The 20,601-nt window shown below is 45.5% G+C and overlaps 1 protein-coding gene across 1 annotated transcript in view; it reads right to left on the reverse strand.

Annotated features, from left to right (window-relative positions):
- Window positions 1-20,072, reverse strand: part of GAD2 (glutamate decarboxylase 2) — a 41,519-nt gene extending 21,447 nt beyond the window's left edge. Inside the window, exons 1-7 of the mRNA XM_027889723.1 lie at window positions 19,906-20,072; window positions 19,590-19,649; window positions 19,316-19,468; window positions 18,004-18,237; window positions 13,022-13,112; window positions 12,087-12,199; window positions 8,169-8,284 (exon numbers count right to left, since the gene is read on the reverse strand). Of these exons, the coding sequence (XP_027745524.1) occupies window positions 8,169-8,284; window positions 12,087-12,199; window positions 13,022-13,112; window positions 18,004-18,237; window positions 19,316-19,468; window positions 19,590-19,649; window positions 19,906-19,981 (843 nt within the window). The 5' untranslated portion in view covers window positions 19,982-20,072. The remainder of the gene's footprint in view (window positions 1-8,168; window positions 8,285-12,086; window positions 12,200-13,021; window positions 13,113-18,003; window positions 18,238-19,315; window positions 19,469-19,589; window positions 19,650-19,905) is intronic.
- Window positions 20,073-20,601: the final 529 nt, after the last annotated feature.

Genomic DNA, 20,601 nt, shown 5'->3' on the forward strand with positions numbered 1-20,601 from the left:
TCAGGAACCAAATTGGTTTAGGGATAAACTGGGAAGAAATACAGAAGTCTGTGCACAGAAGGGCAAATGCAATTACTATTTCTAAACAAACTCTGAATATGAAATGGCTTTATCTGTGTATACAGTCAAAGATATACGACTGCTGTTATGTTTTCTTGTCTTAGGATAACACCAAAGGAATTACTTCAATTGCTTGAGAGGCTCTTGAAAGAGTCAGGATGAAGGAAAACCAGAAAAAATATAGTTGTAAGAGCAAAGAAAATTTTCCTAACCGTAAATATTAAACTTCGGTTTAATATTCCTGTGATGATGCTGGAAATTTTGTTGCCTGCGTAATTATAATGGTGATCATAGAAAAATATAAAGGTCAAAGAGAAGGTTTGCCAAAATAAACCTGATTAGACAGAACTACTGAGAGATGATTCAACTGGGCTAACAAGGAAGGACATGAAATGTGACCCGTTTGAGGATACACGGACTACAGACTTTTCAGCCACGCAAGGAAGTGAGCTTGAACACCATCTTTCACAACACAGCCGTGTAAGAGTTACACAGGTCTGAAGTCTTATGGTGAGAGAACCAGGGTAACAAAGGGTGGACAGGGGCATATGGCCTGACACCAGTCTTGAAGGAAAACCCAGGCTTGGAAAAGCTGGCAGATCCAGAGTTTCAGCACTGCCCCGTGCCTGCCAGAGAGAGGAGGACATGCAGGTGGAAACAGGCTGTCATTTGGTTTCCTGGCTTTCTCCCTCCCTCCCCTCATGCACTGCAAAAGGGTGCATGGAAGAGTACAAATACATCCCCAATAGAGAGAAGCCTAATTTCTTTCTGAAAAGAAATGTAGCTGAAATTCAGTGGTAAAGGAGAAAGTATTATTAGTAATTAGTAATATTAGCCAATATTAGTGACAAAAGCATATTATTCATCAGAAAAAAAAAATAAATTAGTGATTCTCAGCCAGGATAATTTTCTCTTTGTTTAAAATTTCAAATATTCTTAGGTATAGGCTTGTTTGCCTGATAGCCATTTTTTTGTAGTTAGCTTTTCAGGGTAAAAACAGAGCGTAAAGGTGTTACACATGCAAGAATGAATGGGCCTTTCGGAAAAAGGAGGAATTAGAATAATTAAAAATATTATGAGGATGAAAAGTATGCACTGTTATCTTAAGTGAACAGTGCTTCAATATACAGATGCTTCTGTTTTTATAGCTTGCAAAATTACTTGTTCATCATCTGGCATGGCTGAAGCTGTCAGGAAGAACCATTCTAATGCCATGAGCCCCAAAGGGCACAGCTGGTTTTTCAGATTGCTGTTAGTCCTTGTTTATGTAAATCCAGAGTGGTATGAGCTTTGTGGGTGTAGCTTATCGGTAACCAGTTCCCAAATGGTGAGCAAGATGAGCCACCCCACAGCTGAATCCCCTCCAAGGTCTGCAGGTTTAGTTGCTGGCAGGCTGGTGTCCAGAAGTCCTGGACTCCGAGCCTCACCCCATCATCTTTTCACCAGCAAAAGGGGTGTGTAGGCTAGGATACTTCTCTCTGAAATTGAATCACCTAAAAATGTGTGGCTGGTCCAGGCTACCTCAATAGTGGGGAAGAAAAGATCCCTCCAGAAGGCACTGCACCTTGGAGGCTTTAGCACCTATTTTAGACTTATATGAATTGTCTTCTGCAGATCTTGCTCTTTTTTTAGTGGCTATAAAAAGTGTATACACTAACTCAGATTAAATGTTTACACTTGAGGTGATTAACGCTAAGTGACATGAATTTTATATTTATTATGTAATTGTAAGCTACAGTTTCTCCTTCCATTACCTACAGAAAGAGTATACTGTCTTCTCCCAATTTTAAATACACTGTAATGCAATATATATTTGCTATTGTTTCCTTTATCTCCTGCTATTCAGTTTTTAAAGTTATTTGTTAATATCAGGAGAGAAATGAGGATAATAATGCTTTTGAACATACTAGTATTTACATCTTTGACATTTTTGAAACATATACTATGCTGCTTTTCTAATCCATCAAGACTCACTTTTTTTTCTTTTTTTTTGGTGTGGATAGTTTTGCAGCATTATGTGTGGTAAGAAATGATGCACTGAGTTCAGGATGATCCTGTGGCAGTGTAAAAGACATGAGATAATGACCGGATGAAGGATTAGACCCAAATGACGAATTTTCCCTTCGGGAAAGACTGCCTTAGAGCACTACTTTTCTGGAAAATGGCTCTTTTTTTTATTTGAATGGTGCTACTTGAATTAAGCTGTTCCTCAAATAAGAACAAATTTTCTCTGTTTCCCCCTGGCTTCAAATACCATAAAAAATACTTTTCTAGTTATTATACAATATGTAATGCAAAGAAAAAATGTGTGCATACTTCAGTTTGATTTTTATTTTCCTTAGGTGGAAACAAAACTAATTCCTATTTATTCTGTATACTTGCAAGTATAACTTGCAGCTTCGTAATCCATGCTGCCAAATAGAAAACATGATCTCCAGGCTCCTCAGATCTTTCTCTGGAAGCCACACCACACACAACACCCCTTGGACTGCTTCTAGCAGGTGACAGTTCTGCAAACTGTCTCCTAAGTTGCCTGGCCAGAGGGCAACACTACGTGCCATGGAAGTGGTAGGACTAGAGATGAGATTTTTGTTCCTTCTACAGAGAAACCAAACCCAAATCTTCCCCAGCCTGTGTAAAATGGAGGTCTATTAAGTTGTATGTTTTGTGACAGAAGTCACTTTTTAATTTCCTTCTGCATCAGCACAAAGCAGCTCCTTAACAGCTTTCAGAAAATTATTCAGGCAAAAAACTTTGCCAAAGTTACTCTTCTCCCACAGATAGTGGTGTAGTTTGATGTATTATTTGCAATTAACAGGGTTTATCCACAAGGGAAAATCAGCATGCAAGAAGCTGAAGAGATTATTTATTGCTAACTGCCTCCTGCGAGGAGGTTGCTGTGTGGATACTCAGTGCACTGTTCCCAGGAGGGTGCTCCCCTACCTCCACAGATAAGCCACCTCTCCCAGAGGATGAGGTCCCTCCAAGCATGTCCAGCTGTCTATGACACTGACACCTGAACAGCAAACAGACCCTCCCTTCAGTTGGTAGACGCCAGAGCTGCACTCCTAGTGAAGCCTCCAAGCAGTAGCTAGATGGCAAGAGCAGTGCAGATGGGGAAATACCAGAGGCAAGGAGATCCTCTTCTGTATCCTCTTGGGTCTCTAACTGGGTGAAGAGACTCCTTATTGTCAAATGAGACTCAATTACCTGCCAGTTCTTACTCTGTATTTTCTTTTCCAAACCTATGATAGGAATTATGTTACTATTTCCTGAGCACCTGACAAGATGTTCCTTCTTAGGGGGTTCCTAGAGGAGTTGGAAAGGAAGAAAGCTGATGTGAACTACATGGGCACAGTATTGCTTGGTTGGAGAACAGAGGAAATAAAAAAATTTCAATGTCTTTCCAACTATGCCCAGCCTTTTTTTCATTCTCCAAACTGTGGATTGAGGCCCTAATATATAGCCCCTAATTATTCATTATGTCCACAAAAATGCTACAAGTCTCTTCAAGCTGTTTTCCTACTATCAATTAAAAAGGCCAAAGGCTGTTTTTTAACCTGAACCCACCTAGCCCTCTACAGCTAAGCCTTTCCCCTCTGCACCCTTTTCCTCCTCAGGGCAGGGTGACTCTGTCCTTTTGCTCATTAGGTGTAATTCCTGCTCCATACTATTCCCAGTTGGATACTGCGTTAAGACAGTGCTAGTTGGGCAGATCAAAATCACAACAGGTAATGGGTTAAAATTCAACAGGCCTTCCTCATAGACAAATGGAACAACTAAAATATTTCAAGAAGGCAGCTCTCCCTTTCAGCCCCTTTTCCATGCTGAAAAAGGCATGTGCTCCTCTGAATAATTAGAGTAGCCTAGAGCTGATATGCTGGGACACAGGAGGACATTTTCATTTTAGATTTTTCATTGTGTTTGAAACGATAGACTGAAATAGGTTTTTACAACTGGCATCCATCACTTTTTCCCCTCTGAGTCAAGGTCTCTTGCATCATGTGCAGTCCAGAGCAGCTGCCCTGAAGGACATCACTGCTCCTGCCCCAGTGCAGATGAAGGAAGACTGATGATGCCCTAATGAATACAGAGGACTGAATTAAATCCTGAGCACAAGTGCATCTCAGTGAAATTAAACCTGAGCAAGATGGACCCAAGTAGTTGCAGTGTGCTTCACCATCACTGGTGAAACAGAAACAGAGGCAGAGAGAGGCAAGTCATAGCTTGGGGAAGATCTGCTTACTGGGAACAAGCATAGCTGGAATAATCATATAACTTATTTTAGGCCCCGAATGTAGGTTGTGTATGTCAGGAGGCTCTTTATGGTCAGCGCACAGAAGTAGGTGAATCCCTCCCAAACGTAATTTAGAACATCTAAAATAAGGAATATTTAGGTTCCTAATTTGGATGCTCAGAGTTTTCTCCAGAGGTGCTTCTATTCACTGGCTGTGCAGTGAGTGAGGCTCCTAATTTAGGAACACGATACATTCTTAAATTAGCGAGGCAATTACTTAAGAACTGCAAATTACTCCTCCCTTCCCTTTTCCCCCACTGGCGGCTGAACATACCATGGCACCAGACTGAGGTCAGATTCTGATTACAATATTATTGGTGGCAAATGTGACACAGCTTCATTCATTTACAGTGATGGACACCCTAGACTGGCAGTAACGAAAATAGAGTTCTGTCTGGGATGCTGGAATTCCTGGCTGAAAATTGCTGATACTGAAACCTTTGCACCTGACTGAAAAATTCAAGATCAAAATTCCCAAGTTTCTAAACACATACACCACCTTTAAGTCATGTTTACTATCATGCCATGCGTGCAGAGCATGGGGAAGTGTTATGGATCAGTATGGACCTGCTGCTCCTGCTGGATCCCTACAAATCTATGGGCCTGATGAGATTCGTCCGAAAATCCTCAAAGAGCTAGTTGGTATCATCGCAAAGCCTCCCTTGATGATTTTTGAGCAGTCTTGGGAATCTGGAGAGATCCCAGATGACTGGAAGCTGGCAAACATCCTAATTTTCAAGAAGGGCAAGAAGGAAGACCCCGGAAACTACAGGCCTGTCAGTCTCACTTCAGTGCGCATTAAAATCATGGAAAAGATTATTCTGGGAAGTATAGAAAAATGCCTGGAGGACAACACAGTCAGTGGTCACACCAACATGGCTTCATGAGGGGAGAGTCATGTTTATCAAACCTGATTTCTTTCTATGACACAGTAACCGACTTAGCTGATCAAGGGGAGCCAGAAGATATAACACTTTTGGACTGCAGCAAAGCTTTTGATACTGTCTCTCACATGATCCTTCTGGATAAAATGTCCACCATACAGCTGGATAACTGTGTTATGTGATGAGTGAGCAACCTGCTCACAGGTTGGGCACATGGAGTTATAGTGAATGGCATAACATCAGGATGGTGTCCAGTTACTAGTGGGGTTCTGCAGAGCTCCACCCTCCTCCCAGTCCTCTTCCAACATCTTTATTAATTACCTGCATGCAGAACTTGAAGGAATACTAAGTTTGCTGATGACATTAAATTGGGAGGAGCTGTTGACTCCCTTAAGGGCAGAGAGACCCTTCAGAGAGACCTCAACAAATGGGAGAGGTGGACAAACACCAACCATATCAAGTTTAACAAGGGCAAGTACTGGATTCTACATGTGAGACAGGGCAATCCTGGTTATGTAAATAGACTGGGGAAAGAGAGGCTGGAAAGCAGTGAGACAGAAAGGGACCTGGGAGTCCTGGCTGATGGCAAATTGAATATGAGTCAGCAGTGCCCTGGCAGTCAGAAGGGCCAGCTGTGTCTGGGGGGCATCAGGCAAAGCATCAACAGCTGCGTGAGGCAGGTGATTGTCCCGCTCTGCCCTACACTGGTGCATCTTCACCTTGAATATTGTGTGCAGTTTTGACACAACATTATAAAAAAGACATTAGGCTACTAGAGACTGTCCAAAGGAAGGCAACAAAGATGGTAAAGGACCGTGACAGAATGGGGAGCAGCTGAGATCACTTGGTCTGTTCAGTCTGGAGAACAGGAGACTGATGGGAGATCTCACTGTGGTCTACAACTTCTTCATGAAGGAAAGAGGAGGGGCAGGCACTGATCTTTTCTTTGTAGTGACCAGTGACAAGATTTGAGGAAATGGCCTGAAGTTGAGTAAGGGGAGGTTTAGGTTTGATATCAGGAAAAGGTTTATCACCCAGAGGGTGGCTGGGCACTGGAACAGGCTCCCCAGGGAAGTGGCCACAGCACCAAACCTGTCTGAGTTCAAGAAGGTTTTGGACAATGCTCTCAAGCACCTGATGTGATTCTTTGGGTGTCCTGTGCAGGGTCTGGAGTTAGACTTGGTGATCCTGATGGATCCCTTATAACTCAGCATATTCTGTGCCACTGTCTTACAAGAGCATCCAACTGAGGCAGAGAGAAACCACAATCAGGCCGAGGAGTCTAAAAGTGAGCAAAAGATCAACATGACGTGATAAATGAGACAGATGAAATTTGCATATCTTATATCTGTTCAGATCCTTCCTATCTTAAAAAGCATTGTACTTCCAGGCCTCTGGAATTCCTGTAACAGCTTCTGCTGTTGTGAGGGTTAAACCATGATCCCATATCCTCTGGGAAATTAAGGGTTAAAGGCTCCTGTCTTCACATAGTATGGTTTCTTAACCTCTCTAGAAGATGTGCCATTACATACTCCATAAAAAACTTGACAAAACCTGAAATTTCAAGATACTTTTAAAATGTAATGGATTTCAGATGGTGTCCTATGGATTCTCTAGTATATTTGATTTTTGAATGTTTAATTTGCTAAGGGAACTGCTTCTTCCCTGGCATGAAAACACAATTATTAAAACTCACTTCATTATTTTGAGACTGATATCACAATTTGGGTCATTGTTTAACATTCCATCGCTATGAATACAGTGAAATTCTCTAATGATTAATAGGATTTGTTACTTTAAATAATCATGCTGAACCTTATTTGCAAGACTTATTAGGCTTGTAACTTCCACATGAATAATGAATGTATCTGTAGTGGGATAGCCAGCTTTGGAAAACTGTTAATAATTTGTTGACTACCCTTCTCTTTAACTGCTATGGGGACAATTATTCTGCAATGTGGAGCCCACAGTTGTGTATTGCATTTCATCCCCTCCTATTGCTGGACTTTTCTTATTAATTTTTAGGATATCTTGCTTGGTAAGTCAAAAAACATGCTGAGACTCAGCCATGAATGAGTTCTGGATGAGCCCACAGAGCTGGAGAGAAATTTAGAAGGGGACCACAAAGTTTGAAAACAGCTCATAGTCGCCCTTGGGGATAACCTTTCCGCTTCCCTTCCCTACTGCACTTGCGTTTTCCACTTTAAGCTGAAAGGACTTTTACATGGTCATAGAGCCAAAATATTCACCCCCACCTCAGCTGTTCAAAGAGCAAAGAACTCTGTGTTTCTCCCACTAGGACCACTCTGGTTTCTCCTGTGCCCATCTCCCCTCACTTCTGGCACTGCCAGATCGTGGTGGCGCCCGTGAATGGACCCTCGTGGGCTGAAGTGTTTGCCCACAGGCAGAAACCCACAGCAAAGCCCAGTTGCCCACCAAATACCACAGCTGCTCTGCTGCACACACACACAGCATTACCATAGTGATGTCTTCGTGTATGTTATCACCCTCCCATTAAATACCAGCAGGAGTGGTTTCAGCTGGAAACGGTTTGACTCAAAGGGATTTTCTGTTCCCCCAGAGTGACCTAACAGCATATATTCATGGCAGAAAGTGCTGAAGCCCGATAATGAGTTCTCATCATTTCATGTGGTTCTTGCCATTCTCATCAACATTTATATGGACACAAGTGAGAGCAAAATAATGGCAGTAGTTTGTAGAGCCTGCTCTTCCTGGATTTTAGCCACAGATAAGTGCACAGATCATCCCTCTATATATCAAAAATCTGTCCCCTACCCACTTTTTTATTCCCAGTGAAAGAATAACAGAAATAAAGACAGTTGGCTACAAATTCCTGTTCATCTATTTTCTTCATCATAAATTCATACAAGCAGATGTAACAGATATGAAAAAACAGAAACACATACATGTTCTGATGTGAAGGCAACCAGCCTGGGAATAGCTGCCATTCCTTTTTCTTTAACTTCTGGGAACATCTTGAAACGTGCAATCAACATAGCATACATGTTAGATATGGCACCACCTGGAGTCCACAGTAATATACTGTTACTTTTTCTATGCATTGTAGTATCATTTCAGAAAAAAATGACAAGTCTTGCTACAGTTTATCTAACTCTAATGCTAATGTTTCTGTCTCATGGCAGAACTCTGGATTCTTCTTCCTGATGCTGCTCACAGCTGGGCTGTGCAGTAACAGGATCTACTACACCCAAATAACAGATTATACAAAAAGTACTATGGCAAAAAATGACTGGGGCTTCCATTCATCCTCATTCTTGTTACCATCTCTCCTTTAGTCCCCAGTGTTAGCTTTCCGTACCCCATCAACACATTACCCCACTCCATTCCACCTCCCAGGCCAGGTGCCACCACAAGGCAACATCCTAAGGGACCTTCAAGCTCAACCTAATCTGTACTCTCCCCTCCCAAATCAGAGCAGTGTTTAATGCCCCACCCAGTGAATCCCAACAGACACTATCTTCTGGATAACAGGAGTTGGGGGAAGGAAGAGAAAAGAAAAAGGGTTATTCTAACATGTATTTTTCATTTTATATGTCCTGAGATGGGAGCAAGGGGAAAAGGTCAAATGTCCCTAACGCTTGCATTAAAATCACTGGCCTACACTGACTTAAAAATGCCCATTTCGAGATGGATATTTTACCCATTTCAAGATGGCAGCTCTGCAGTGGTCTGTTCCCATATTTCAACTGTCAATGTATAAATTATAAATGAGCACTTAATTTTTCCTTTTTGAGATTTTTACTAACTGACTCTGTGTCTACAGTGGACCAATGTTTGGTTTTACATTAATGCTGCATGAGCACTATGGGAATATAATGCAGTACCTGAGGCGCAGGTTGAGTAGTTTTACATATGTATGCACACAAGCACACACACATACACAGACATGTATACATGAAATCCATCAGGTTTATCCTGTATATACATGTATATACAGAGATTGATTACATATTGATGTTTATGCATATATATTTATAGAAAGCAAAGGTCTGAAATGAACAGGTCGAAATGCTGCTAAGGCAGAGTTCAACTAATGCAACATTCATCCATGTAAAAATGGAGTGAAGAGCACAAGATGTATACCTCCAGAGGATGGTTCAGCTCAGCTTTTGGTAGCTGAATTGCAGTAGGTGGGATTACCTGCCCTGCAGACACATCCACCCCTCTCCCATGAATATGTGGGAGCTGCTATAACCAGCCCATGGTAGACACCCAGAGCTTGGACAGACAAAGTGAGAAAACCTAAAATCCACCCTTTAAGCAGATGAAGGAAGCACTGCTGGGTATCTGTGCTAGAAAATTTAACATTGTTTTGACTTTTGTAAGATTCGTTTTTATCTCAGTGGAGATACGTACCACAGCCCACAGAAACTGTGCCCTTCATTTCTAATCAGTATCCTAGCTCTGCTCTTGCAATGAGGCTGCCCCTGCTCTGGGCTTTCCCTGACCTCACTGGCCCTCCTGTGAATCCAAGGGAAAATGCCACCAAAAGATGGCATTGCTGGCAGTGGGGCCAGTACAGAATTGGGGGTTTTCTTCCCTTTTCAACCAACTTGAGAGATATGAACATATTTCTACCCTTCTTTTCAGAAATTACAAAACGGGAAATGAAGGGATTAGGACAAAGTGCTCAGGTTCCTGTCTCTAAAAAATGCAGATGTCATGTTGATGACTTGTGTGACTGAATTTATGTGCCCAAGTTGAAGTAATTTGGCCTATCCTGTCCAAAGTCATTGGCTCAGTGTCAAAAGAATCAAGAATGAAGTGTTAAATTTCTTCATTACCAGACTTCCCTATTATTATTACCTAGTTGTTTAACCTTAAGCTTCTTAATAAGCCTGCATTCTGCCTTTAATTTTGGAGCTGTGTTTACATCCGCAGTTAAGTGCAGGCAACAAAACACCTACAGGATTTGAAGAAAACAATCAGGCCTTTATGCTTTACATGTATTGATACTATTTATTTCATTCCAGAGAATGCAGAGAGCAAGAACATTTTCTTTTCAACAGAAAGGTCTTCAGCTGAAGCCACGACAGCTTGAAGCGAGAAGATAACATAGAGATGATTTCGATTATTGCCTAAAAAAGCAGAACCTGCACACTGAGTATTTCTGCCTTAAGAAAGTAAATTAGAAAGATACACTTTGCACAAAACAGAAATTGCAGAGGAAGAAAAGGTGAGAGGGGGCAGCCCTGCAAATGGCCAATGCAGGTGCACGCCTGCCACAGAGCTCATCTCCACGCCGGTGTCAGCATAAGGAAGTGAGATCTGGCACCTGACACACCAGCAACACCTTGGCCCCAGGTCAGGCAGGGATCTGTCGCAGTCCCAGCAGGGCCTGCAGTTCCTTCTGAGGCCCTGACACCTTTCCTGGCTCAAAGGATCTCTAGCTGAGTGTGCCAGATGCAGGCAGGTCTGCAACATGCACTGAGCCTTTCACCTCCGTGACCAGCCTGTGCCCATGAGGGTTGGCTGGGCAGCGTTGCTATTGCTCTTCTCTTTTCTTTCAGGTCCCTGACCAGCCCTGTGGGGTTACTGCATCTCAAGCCTGCAAGGTAAGGAACTAAAACCAGAGGTACTGAGTCAGGTCAGGGACTGTTCAGTAACCAACCACTGTTCAGTTTCAAAAAGCTTTGACTTAGGTCCTGGGCACGTGATACACGTTCAGATGCCTGATGTGATGGGGGCCAAGGTTTTCAGGGGGATCTCTAAGCACTACAGTAAAAGCTGTCAGAGCTTTTGCTCTCAGCGCTCTTTAAATGAGAACTCATCAAAAAGTAATGTCAATTCTTCTCATCTGTGGAAAGAGCAAGAACAAAAATCCCATACCACTTCCCACAGTGCACTCAGATGTGAGAAGCTGAAGATGAGCCTTGCCTGACCTTCACGGCCTTGGAGAGCTGAACATCCTACACTGTTATCAGTGAGGCCTTTGCTCAACAATGCACTCTTTCCTTCTTCATTAGGTCAATGGACTTTCTTTTCAGAAAGGCTCCTTCGGCAACAGCTATCAGTCTGTTCTCTTTCAACAAGCCAAGACATTATGCCCAATGTAAATTCTTTCAACATTTTGCAATTTTGTGAGGTAGACGGGCCAAAATTTTTAGCAATGAAATTCCAGAGTAAGAGAGGAGGTGATGAAGAATATAAATAAAAAGACTAAGTGGAACGATTAAAAAAATAAAGAAGTCTTAACAATGTAGTGTTTGTGAATCAATGATTTCTCGACACTAATTTTTTGCCTTATTGACTTGACCAGAAAGAACCAGGTTTCTAAGCCTTTAAGCACTCACATTAACAAGCTACCCAAATACCCCAGTGAGTGAAACAGGCCAGTTTACATGGAAAGCTAACAGCATACTCTACTCTTGGCAGGGTCTTACTGACTCCATTAAAATTACTGGAAGGGATGCTATGTCTTTCCCTGTTTCCTTCAGTTTCCCTGTGGTGATGGACAGCTTTGTTGTGTTTCTTCCCTCCATTATTAACAAAATAGTCTTTCTATTTCATATAATCCATAAGAAGTGGGGGCAAAGTGAAACTGCAAGGTAACTGTCTCTTCTGATTATGTTTCCCATGGGCCATTACAGCTGCTCATCATGGAGTGCAATTTGCTCAAACAGACCCTCATAATCACATCTCTGAAATTCATAAACATGCAATACTTTATCTCAAAGAGGCCACTGGTGGTTACTAGCAAGTGTCCTCTGAAACATGCATATTTAATTATATTTACTCTTCAGCTGTAAGGGATGTCATATACCGTAGTCTGAAAAATAAAGAAAGCTTGAAACATTATGTACCAGGTGAAAATATCCCATCGCCACAGCCCCCTGGCCAGCCAACCATCTCTCTCATTTTCCTTAGTGTGACATATTCCAAAAGTACAAACACTGGCGCAATTTCATAGGTGAACCTGAAATGTAGTAATGTCCATATTTAATGCTTTCATCTACAACAGTAATACGTATATTTGCAATATTACATTACATTGCAGACACAATATACTCTAAATGGCACTGGGTAGAGTTCTGTTTGACAATACTTTCCATAGTCTTCCTTCGGATTTGACATCAAATGTCTAGAAGGAGAAATGCAGAGAGTGCTTGAGAATCCATTTCCACTCGCTTCAGTGAAAAAAATCTTGCCCACCTCTTCCAGGCTCAAGGCTTTGCCCTATATTCAAGAAACAATGGGCAGAGCCAGCCCTTCGCCTTGCATAAACCTGTGTGCACATCTAAAGCACACGTCCTCAATCCTATTCATAATGATAAGACAGTGCATAAGCTAACCAAGTACACAAAAATGCTTCCGAGTACCCAAGTGAAAAAACTCCACACTTTAAATTCTGTATCCTTCTTACAGAAAGCAAAGGCTCCACATGCTCCGAGTCTGGATTGTACACAACCCCTCTACATGAATGCAACTGTTCACTTAGCACATCTTTCATTTTACATATTTATGCATGCAAAATGCTTATCTATATATATCTTTTGCATATCTTTTGGGGTAGCAAAACCAACATCATATTAGTATAATGAAATTTTATAGAAGACAGCCTACAAGACAAAGTTGAGAGTCTTGTGTAAGTAACTGTAGTAACCATCTAAAAAGCAGATTGATTTTTTTCCCCAGCAGTCTTAACATAACATTATTCTTTCATTCAGATACAGGAACTAATATTTTAAACTGTAAAATTATATTAAATATTATTATGGGAAAAAAATCTGCTACTTACATATTAGTATTTGCTGCTGATGTCAGCCAGTCTGCTGCCAATCCAACCATGTCCAATCCAGTTGAAAGTTGATTAAAATATCTAGGGTGCCCTGCACAAGACGGAAAATGTTATCAAAAGGCTGATGACTCTGAATGAAACTATTCAGTGATGAACGTTGTATTTACCTCCAGATTTCTATAGAGAAGGAAGCACTTTCAAGGTATAAAACAAAGCAAACAGCAGTAAATACATTTCTTGGAAAAGGAAGGATGATTTCTCTTCTTTCTCATTCCAAACTCAGTAAAATCAGAGTAATTACACTGAACACAGAATAATGAATTCCAACATTCCCTATTATCCTTTCAATATGCCTTGAAAATTAGCACATTGCTGCCTCACAAAAATAGCTGTTTGCTCCCGTTAGTGTGTCACATGTTGTCACTGGATGTGGTTTTGCCTGACTAGGTTTGAAAGGCATGCACGAGACACCATCTGAAGAGCTTGCCAGTACATATAACATCAGTGATGAATGGCTAATGATTGTAATAGACAGGGTGAAATGAGAAAATGGAGTATTTTGGTGACTGCTTTGCACATGACTCAATGGCTGATGATTGTACGAAGATGGCACGGAAGGTGGTGGTCCTTGTTATTTCTTACCCGTCAGAATGCAATTACAAATAGCCTGGCTACTTGCAATTGTGACTTTAAACAAGCCCCACGAAAACCAGCACTGCTGCTCCAGTGACTGATGCACAAGAATACATTCAATGAGCTGATAGTCCATGTACCTGGTTAATCTAATTGGCTCCCAATTTTTTTTTTCTAAAATCCTGCTAGAGATTTTTCTTTAAAATGTGCCCAGAGCCATTAAACCCAGAAACCATTAAAACTCAATTTTTTACTGGTCACTCCCCACAAGCCCCTGATAAGTGGCATAATTACTGGTACAAATTATAGATGGTTCACAATTACTTAAATGCCATCTGACTCAAAGGAAGGCAGCCTCTGCTTGGAAAACACCTGTCCTGACCCTTAGATGATGAACTGTTATTGCCATCAGAGAAAACAAAAGATAGAGCAAGATGATTGAGGAAATGCAGACCCAGCACCGAGAGAAAACTTATCTTCAGTCTCCTGTGGCCCCTTATCAGGCGCGGACACATGGCTGGCAGAATAGCACAGGGAATTGCTCCCCAGCTCCCACCCTGCAGCACACAAAGGCAGAGTAATCAGGTTGAGCTGAGTGGGCAGACCAGAGCTGAGGATACAGGGCAGGGGACACACACATGCAAATTCCACTGTGCCCTTAATCTGAAACCAGCCCTGTGCCATGGTCATCCAAGCCTGATCCTGTTTTGCACTGAGCTCTCCCCATCAGAGATAGGAACTGCCACCTTCCCCTGGTCTGTGCTGCCAAGGACAGGCAGATAAAGTCCCTGAGGCACGGAGGAATGATGCTGAGATCCAGCAGAATGCAAAGGATCTGACCCATGCTCAGGGTTGGTGGACGTAAGGCACCCATGCACCCCACCAATGCCACCACAGCCTCGTTGATCTCGTGGCAGGGGCTCTACCTCCAGAGAGCTGCATCTCTCCTGATGATGGGATTTTTAGAGATTTCTGTATTTATAACTCAAGTTCACTATCACAGCTGGCTCCAAGCTGGTTCCCAAATTTCACCAGAAAGCAACAAAAATTAGAAGCTAAAAGCCTTTAGTGGATCTGGGATACAGGAAAGCTCGAAGAAGCTACAAAAACTCCTGCTTTGGAAATAAACCCACACTGAAGAGCTGGGGAATGGCAGAATTCGAATCCGCAGCTGCAGTGTCTCAGCGGCTCTCTGTCAGCCCCATACCCACCCCTAGGCAACAGCCCTGCTGTCACTGCCTGTTTCTTCAAGCGAACCTCACAGCAACCCACCTGCTTTGGGAACCGCCGTGGGAACAGGGCTGGCTGCACGCGGAGGTCAGGCAGCAGTGCCCTGGAGCGAGCGAGGTGGGGGGAGCAGCGCTGTGTTGAGAGATGTCAGCAGAGAGAGAGCAGGAGCTGCTGCTGCCGGGTGAGCCCCCAGCACCACACTTGTGATGCAGCCCCCTCTCAATGATGCCTTTCTCTTCTGCAGCACGACTGTAGCACATAAGGGCACAGAACATAGTGCCCCAACCTGACCCCAGCCCCAGCTGCAATGGTTTGTCTGTCCATGTGACACCCATATACGTGAGTGAGCTCTCTGCCCTTGGCTAGATGGGCATGGAAAATTGTGGCTTTGCTTAAAATACAGGCTCCACTGGCCAGGTAAGAAGACTTTTCGAGAGATGCTCAAAAATCACTACCCGGGTGCCGCCTGCCTAAAATGCACCTTTTGTCGCAGTTGTCACTGAACAAAGAGGCGACTGGGAAAGAGACCGACAGGGTGCGAGGGAGCGAGGTGAAAGTAGGAGATTATTGCTTGCTGGTTGGTTTAGCAGCACACAGTATGTTCCCAGATATCCCCGAGTAAATCGGGACATGACTGCCAAGGACCAGGGCCAAGGCACAGGGACACCCCAGGGCTGGGCTTACCCTACTGAGGGCGTGCCTTTGCCCCACACCCTCTCATACTCCTGCCTGCACTTGGTCTGAGGCACGGGCATGCCCAGCATGAATACACAGCCTCCACAGGAGAGAATGAGAAGGGCCAGGCACGGCTAGACAGCATGGATAAAGGCACGGCCGGGCAGCACTGAGCCTGGCCTTGCTCACAGCCTCACTGCATGCATGTCGGCATCAGGGCCTGCCACGGAGCAAAGCTGGGCCCCCACCAGCTTCTTGCACCCTTACTAGCATTTCCAAGCCATTTTTAAACGCTTGTATTTCAATTACTCCATTCAGTTTCAATTGCACTGCACAGTAACCGAAATCTGCATCCATCTTTTCCTTGCATTTGCAGTCACTTTCATATTCTCTCAGCAAGAATTCTGTCTCTGCTAGTAAAGGGGCAGAAAGTGTGGTTCCCCTGAGCACCTCAGCAAACAGTGGCATGCAGACAACACCTGGAGCAACCGACACCTGCCCCTTAGACGAAAAATCAGCCATCTGGCTCCTCGAATCCCTGGACTTGGGGATCCAGCTGTGAGGCTAATCTAAGCGATACAATTTATTTTTCAATCAGCATCCTGGGCCCCTGCAGCCAAACACAGCCCAGGAGGGGCCGTGTCTGAAGGGCTCCTGCAGCAGGAGTGGAGATAGACCCCACTGCCAAAAACTTCACAACACTGTCCTTCCTCTGAGGGTAATCCCAGGGTTTTACTCTGAAGCACATGCCGAAGGGCTCCAGGTATAAATCCCGTGCACTTTGTGAGCCCCCCCTTCAAGCTGGGGCTGCCACCCCAGGATGCTGACGAGCAGCAGTAGCCAAATGAGGTGGCTGAGGTGGCTCTGCACCCCCCAGCTGAAGCCCATTACACCGCTGCATTTCATACAACTCCCCACAGTACCCATTCTCAGACCTTAAAAGCATTACCTTCATAAAAAAAAAAAAAAAAAAAAAAAAAAAAAAAAAAAAAAAAAAAAAAANAGGGAAAGGCTCAGCTATTTGGGGAGAGGAAGAGAAATGATAACATTGTTTCAAAGGGTATTTTTTTGATGCATAAAATTAAACAGGTCTATTATGTGAAAACAGGCTATAACAAAAAACAAATAATGAAAATCACCTAAGAAACCCTATGTTTTCTTTTCCCAGAATCACAGACCCCACGTTTTACACGATTCTGTGCAAACATGTTTCCTATGACCTACCCAGACACATAACATGGATCACTGGACTGATCGACTTTGTTCCCGTGGACATAATTTATCTGTTTATTCCAATATTTTACAGGCGTTTTGACAGCACCCAACCCATGCATCAAAAACATGGGGCTGGTCATTTTCACCTCTAAACGAAGATTACACAGATCCCTCACGATCATTACTTGGACGGCTCTGTTCTGTTCTCAAAAGGTGACAAAACCTGTCTTTTGTCTTCCCCTCAGCCTCTAGTCTCAAATCAGCTTTTTGTCTCTTTCAGTAACTGCTACAAATTTATTTTTAAGCAATTTCTCAGTAATTCAAATTCCCACTAAGAGCTCCCCGGACTCCATATTATTTTCCAGTGACAGCCGTAATTTCGGCTCCGCGTTCTGCCCGCTCCGCCGCCGTTTATTTAAGGCGGCCCCTAAGCAGAGCGGGGCGCTTGCCCATGCCTGGGGTCGCCCCACGCTGTCTCCCCGCCACGAAGCCCGCAGGGTGGCCACGACTATGGACTAACGCAAGGTTCCAGGCAGGCAGAAGTCAACCTATCCCTGCTCTCCCCAGTGGAAAACAACAACAAACAAACAAACGGCTGTTAAAACAATTCGGGCTTTGATTTTATTGCTTGAGCCTAGAGTTGGGGCAAACCCCTCAATATTCCTGTGCATGGTTCTGGTAAATTCTCCTATTTTTGTGTCCTGCAGGTAAAGGGAGACACAGCAAATGGCTACTCAGAGCTCCCATTTGCAGCATATTTATTAAGATTTCGGCTGTTAAATGGGCTGGTCCCTGCTGCCCCCCACGTAGGAACGACCCCTCCCCGCCCCACTCCCGGCTGCCCTGAGCTCTGCGCCTGCCGCACCCCCGGGTCTGCAGGGAACGAGGGGCGACCCCCGGGGCATCGCACGTGAAATGGATGAGAAGGAACAGCGGAAAGTGGCGAAGGTGGTGCAAAGGCTGCACAGTGGCACACTCGGCAACTCCGACGCACAGACACATTAATTTTAAATCGGAAAGGGTGTGCGAGGCTGCACTGACAGCTACAGAGATGGGGCTGCTGGAGTGTTTTATCATTTTGGAAAACGATTTCTGTCTCCGCTAGAAATTGCCTGGAACTGACAAAATACAGTTGCTGATTCAATCTTTAACATTTGAAGCTAAAATGAAATGGCGCCTTTAATCAATGGATGAGACCATACAGGATAGAAAATGAGCATGGCTATTACCTGTTTTAATTGCATATTTCAGTGTTGTTCTGCAGTTCAATAAAATTTCTTCCAAGGTCTGTGGCTGGTCTGCCAGTTCCCAGTTATATTCCTGGAGCAGCTCATTTGGGTAATGAAAATCAATGACTTTTGTCGATCTATCAAAACTTTTCACCACATACTGAAGTAAAATGTCCACAACGTCTTGTAGGAAAGACATAGTTGTTATTTCTCCGTTGCATGTTGGCAGAAGATCTGGGAATGGAGAAATTTAAAAGTTAACTTCGTTTAACAACCAGATACACAGATTTTGGACAAAGGCTTCTCCCATTTATGTTTAGAAAATCTCTGAGTATGAATATTTTTTGTTTTCTTTTAATAAGCAAATTGCTAAAGCTGTTTTTAAGGAATGTTCTGAGAGATAACACTTAGGATTTAATATCCTATTTAAAATAGCAGATTTTGGCCACAGTATATTTCGGACCAATTTTTAAGACAATGAGGGAGAGCAGGTAAACAAGAAAAAACCGGAAAAGAATCTCAGGAAAAATAAAGATTGAGCAACAAACGGTACAAGAAGCACCCTAAAACCTTCCGTTTGCCTTGCAATAAAATACCTTCACGGCGACTCTCCTAATGTAAGTAACTTGTTGATAATTTAATTTTTTTTTTTTTTTCTGAGGCAATGCTGCACAGTCTGTCGGTGTACACAAAGCTTTTGTTTAAGCGCGATGGCTCATTCAGAGCCAGGCTGTAGTGGAAGCCCCTAATTTGGGGTGCCCCGGGGTCGGTCAGGCAAGAAGCAGCACCAGCAGCTTTCCCCCGGCGGAGCCAGGCAGGCAGAGCGTGTCCCGGGCTGCCGAGAAAACGAGAGAGTTCCTGGCTAGCGCACGTCTGCGGGGAGCTGGAATCTACTCAGTGGCGGAGAAGCTACCTCCAAGGTCAGAAAAGATAAAGTACAAAAATACCTCGAAATGAAACAAATGAGAGAGCACTCTTTCTCCCTCCTCCCCTCAAATCTTAATTACATAGCAGGGTCTTCAAAGGGAAGGTTGCTGCTGTCAGTGCTCCTTAGAGAAAGCTGCAGCTTCCAGCACGCGGGATTTTACTGCTTTGGTGTCTTTTTCGAGATTTCTTTGTTATTTGGCTGTTTTTTGGCAGATTTGCGAAACGCCCGGCGCCGGAGGGGGCCGGGGCTGAGGTCGCGGAGCTCCGCCAGGCACCGCCGGGCTCCCCCGCCACCGCGCAACGCGGGCGGAGGCGATTTCCTGACCGAATCCCCGTTTTTTTTCGTTAGTTTTAGAGAAGCAGCCTGGTCCGGGAGCGGCGTTACCTGTTGAGTGCAGAAAGGCGTAATTCACCTCCGCTTTTTGGCAGGCGCAGGGTTTTTTGTCGCAGGTACAGGCCGGCCGCTGCTCCGCTACCCCGGGGGCTGCTGCCCTGGCGCCGGTTTCCACGGGCTTCTCGGCATCTCCGTAGAGCAGGGCTTGACAGCGACACGGACACACGGTCTCAGCACCGCGGCATCAACATCCATCCCCTCGCCCCCCGCCCCGGAGCAGGTCCCGCGGCGCTCCCAAGGAGCTGCCGAGGCACCCCGCCCTTACCGCAGAGTTTGTTTCCGATCCCTCCCGTGAACTTCTGGGCAACCTGACACCAGGCTCTGGCTGAAAGAGAAAAGGGAGCGGAGGGTCCGTGGGGACGGACGCGGGCCGGGGGCATCTCTTCCGACACCGGGCACCGCTCCCCGGGAACCCCTGCCCCGCCGAGCTCAGCCACGCTGGCCCGGGCTGGAGCCACCGTCGGTCCCCGCCGCCCGCACCGCTTGTCCCGCCGCTCGACCTGCCACAAAGGGGGCTCCGCCGACCGGGCAGCGCTGTCACGGCGGCACCGCCGGGCCGGTCCCGCCCGCCGTCCCCCTACCTGTGCCGGGGCTCTCGGCGGCCGCGGAGCCCTCCTCGGTCCCGAAAGGCCAGAAGCCGGAGCCGGGGCTTGCCATGGCGGAGGCGAACCGGCGGGGCGGGCGAGTTGCGGCGAGAGCTGCAACCCAGGCGGCCTGAGCGAGTGTGCGTGAGTGTGAGTGTGCGGGTGTGTAAGTGCGCGCGGCTGCGCCAGGCGGCGGCAGCGAAGGGGCGGGAGCGCCCCGGGCACGCGTGGGTGGGAGCGTCTCCCGTGGGCGCCCCCGGGGCGCGCTCCGCCGAGATGCCGCGGCCGCGCCCCGCGGGCACCGCTTCCCGGGACGGGGCGGGTGGCGCTGCTAGGGCAGGGGGAGGTGCCCGCCAAGGCGGGCGGCGGCGGGGGCGGCTGCTGTCAGGGGAGTCCGCGCCCCGCACCAAAGGATCGAGGGGCGGCGGTGCGGGGATAGCGCTGGGGGCAGACCCGAGCTGCAGGGTCACTCTGCGCTGGCGCTGCAGCTGCCTCGGGGGGGGGGACAAGGCGAGCGAGGTGGCCTGTGTTGTCTTCACCCCACCGACGGCCCCACGACATCTGCGACGGCAGCCCGACGGGGTCGGAGGAGAGGACTGAACCCTCCGGCGCCGCCGAGTTTTACACCGAGAGGCCGCGGTGGTCCAGCCTTGCTCCCCGAGGGGGAGGGCTGGGAGTACGGGGAAGCTGGTA

The sequence above is a fragment of the Empidonax traillii genome, unplaced genomic scaffold, assembly GCF_003031625.1.
Source record: "Empidonax traillii isolate 1590-97213 ecotype Southwest subspecies unplaced genomic scaffold, ASM303162v1 scaffold271:size677799, whole genome shotgun sequence".
NCBI lineage: Eukaryota > Metazoa > Chordata > Aves > Passeriformes > Tyrannidae > Empidonax > Empidonax traillii.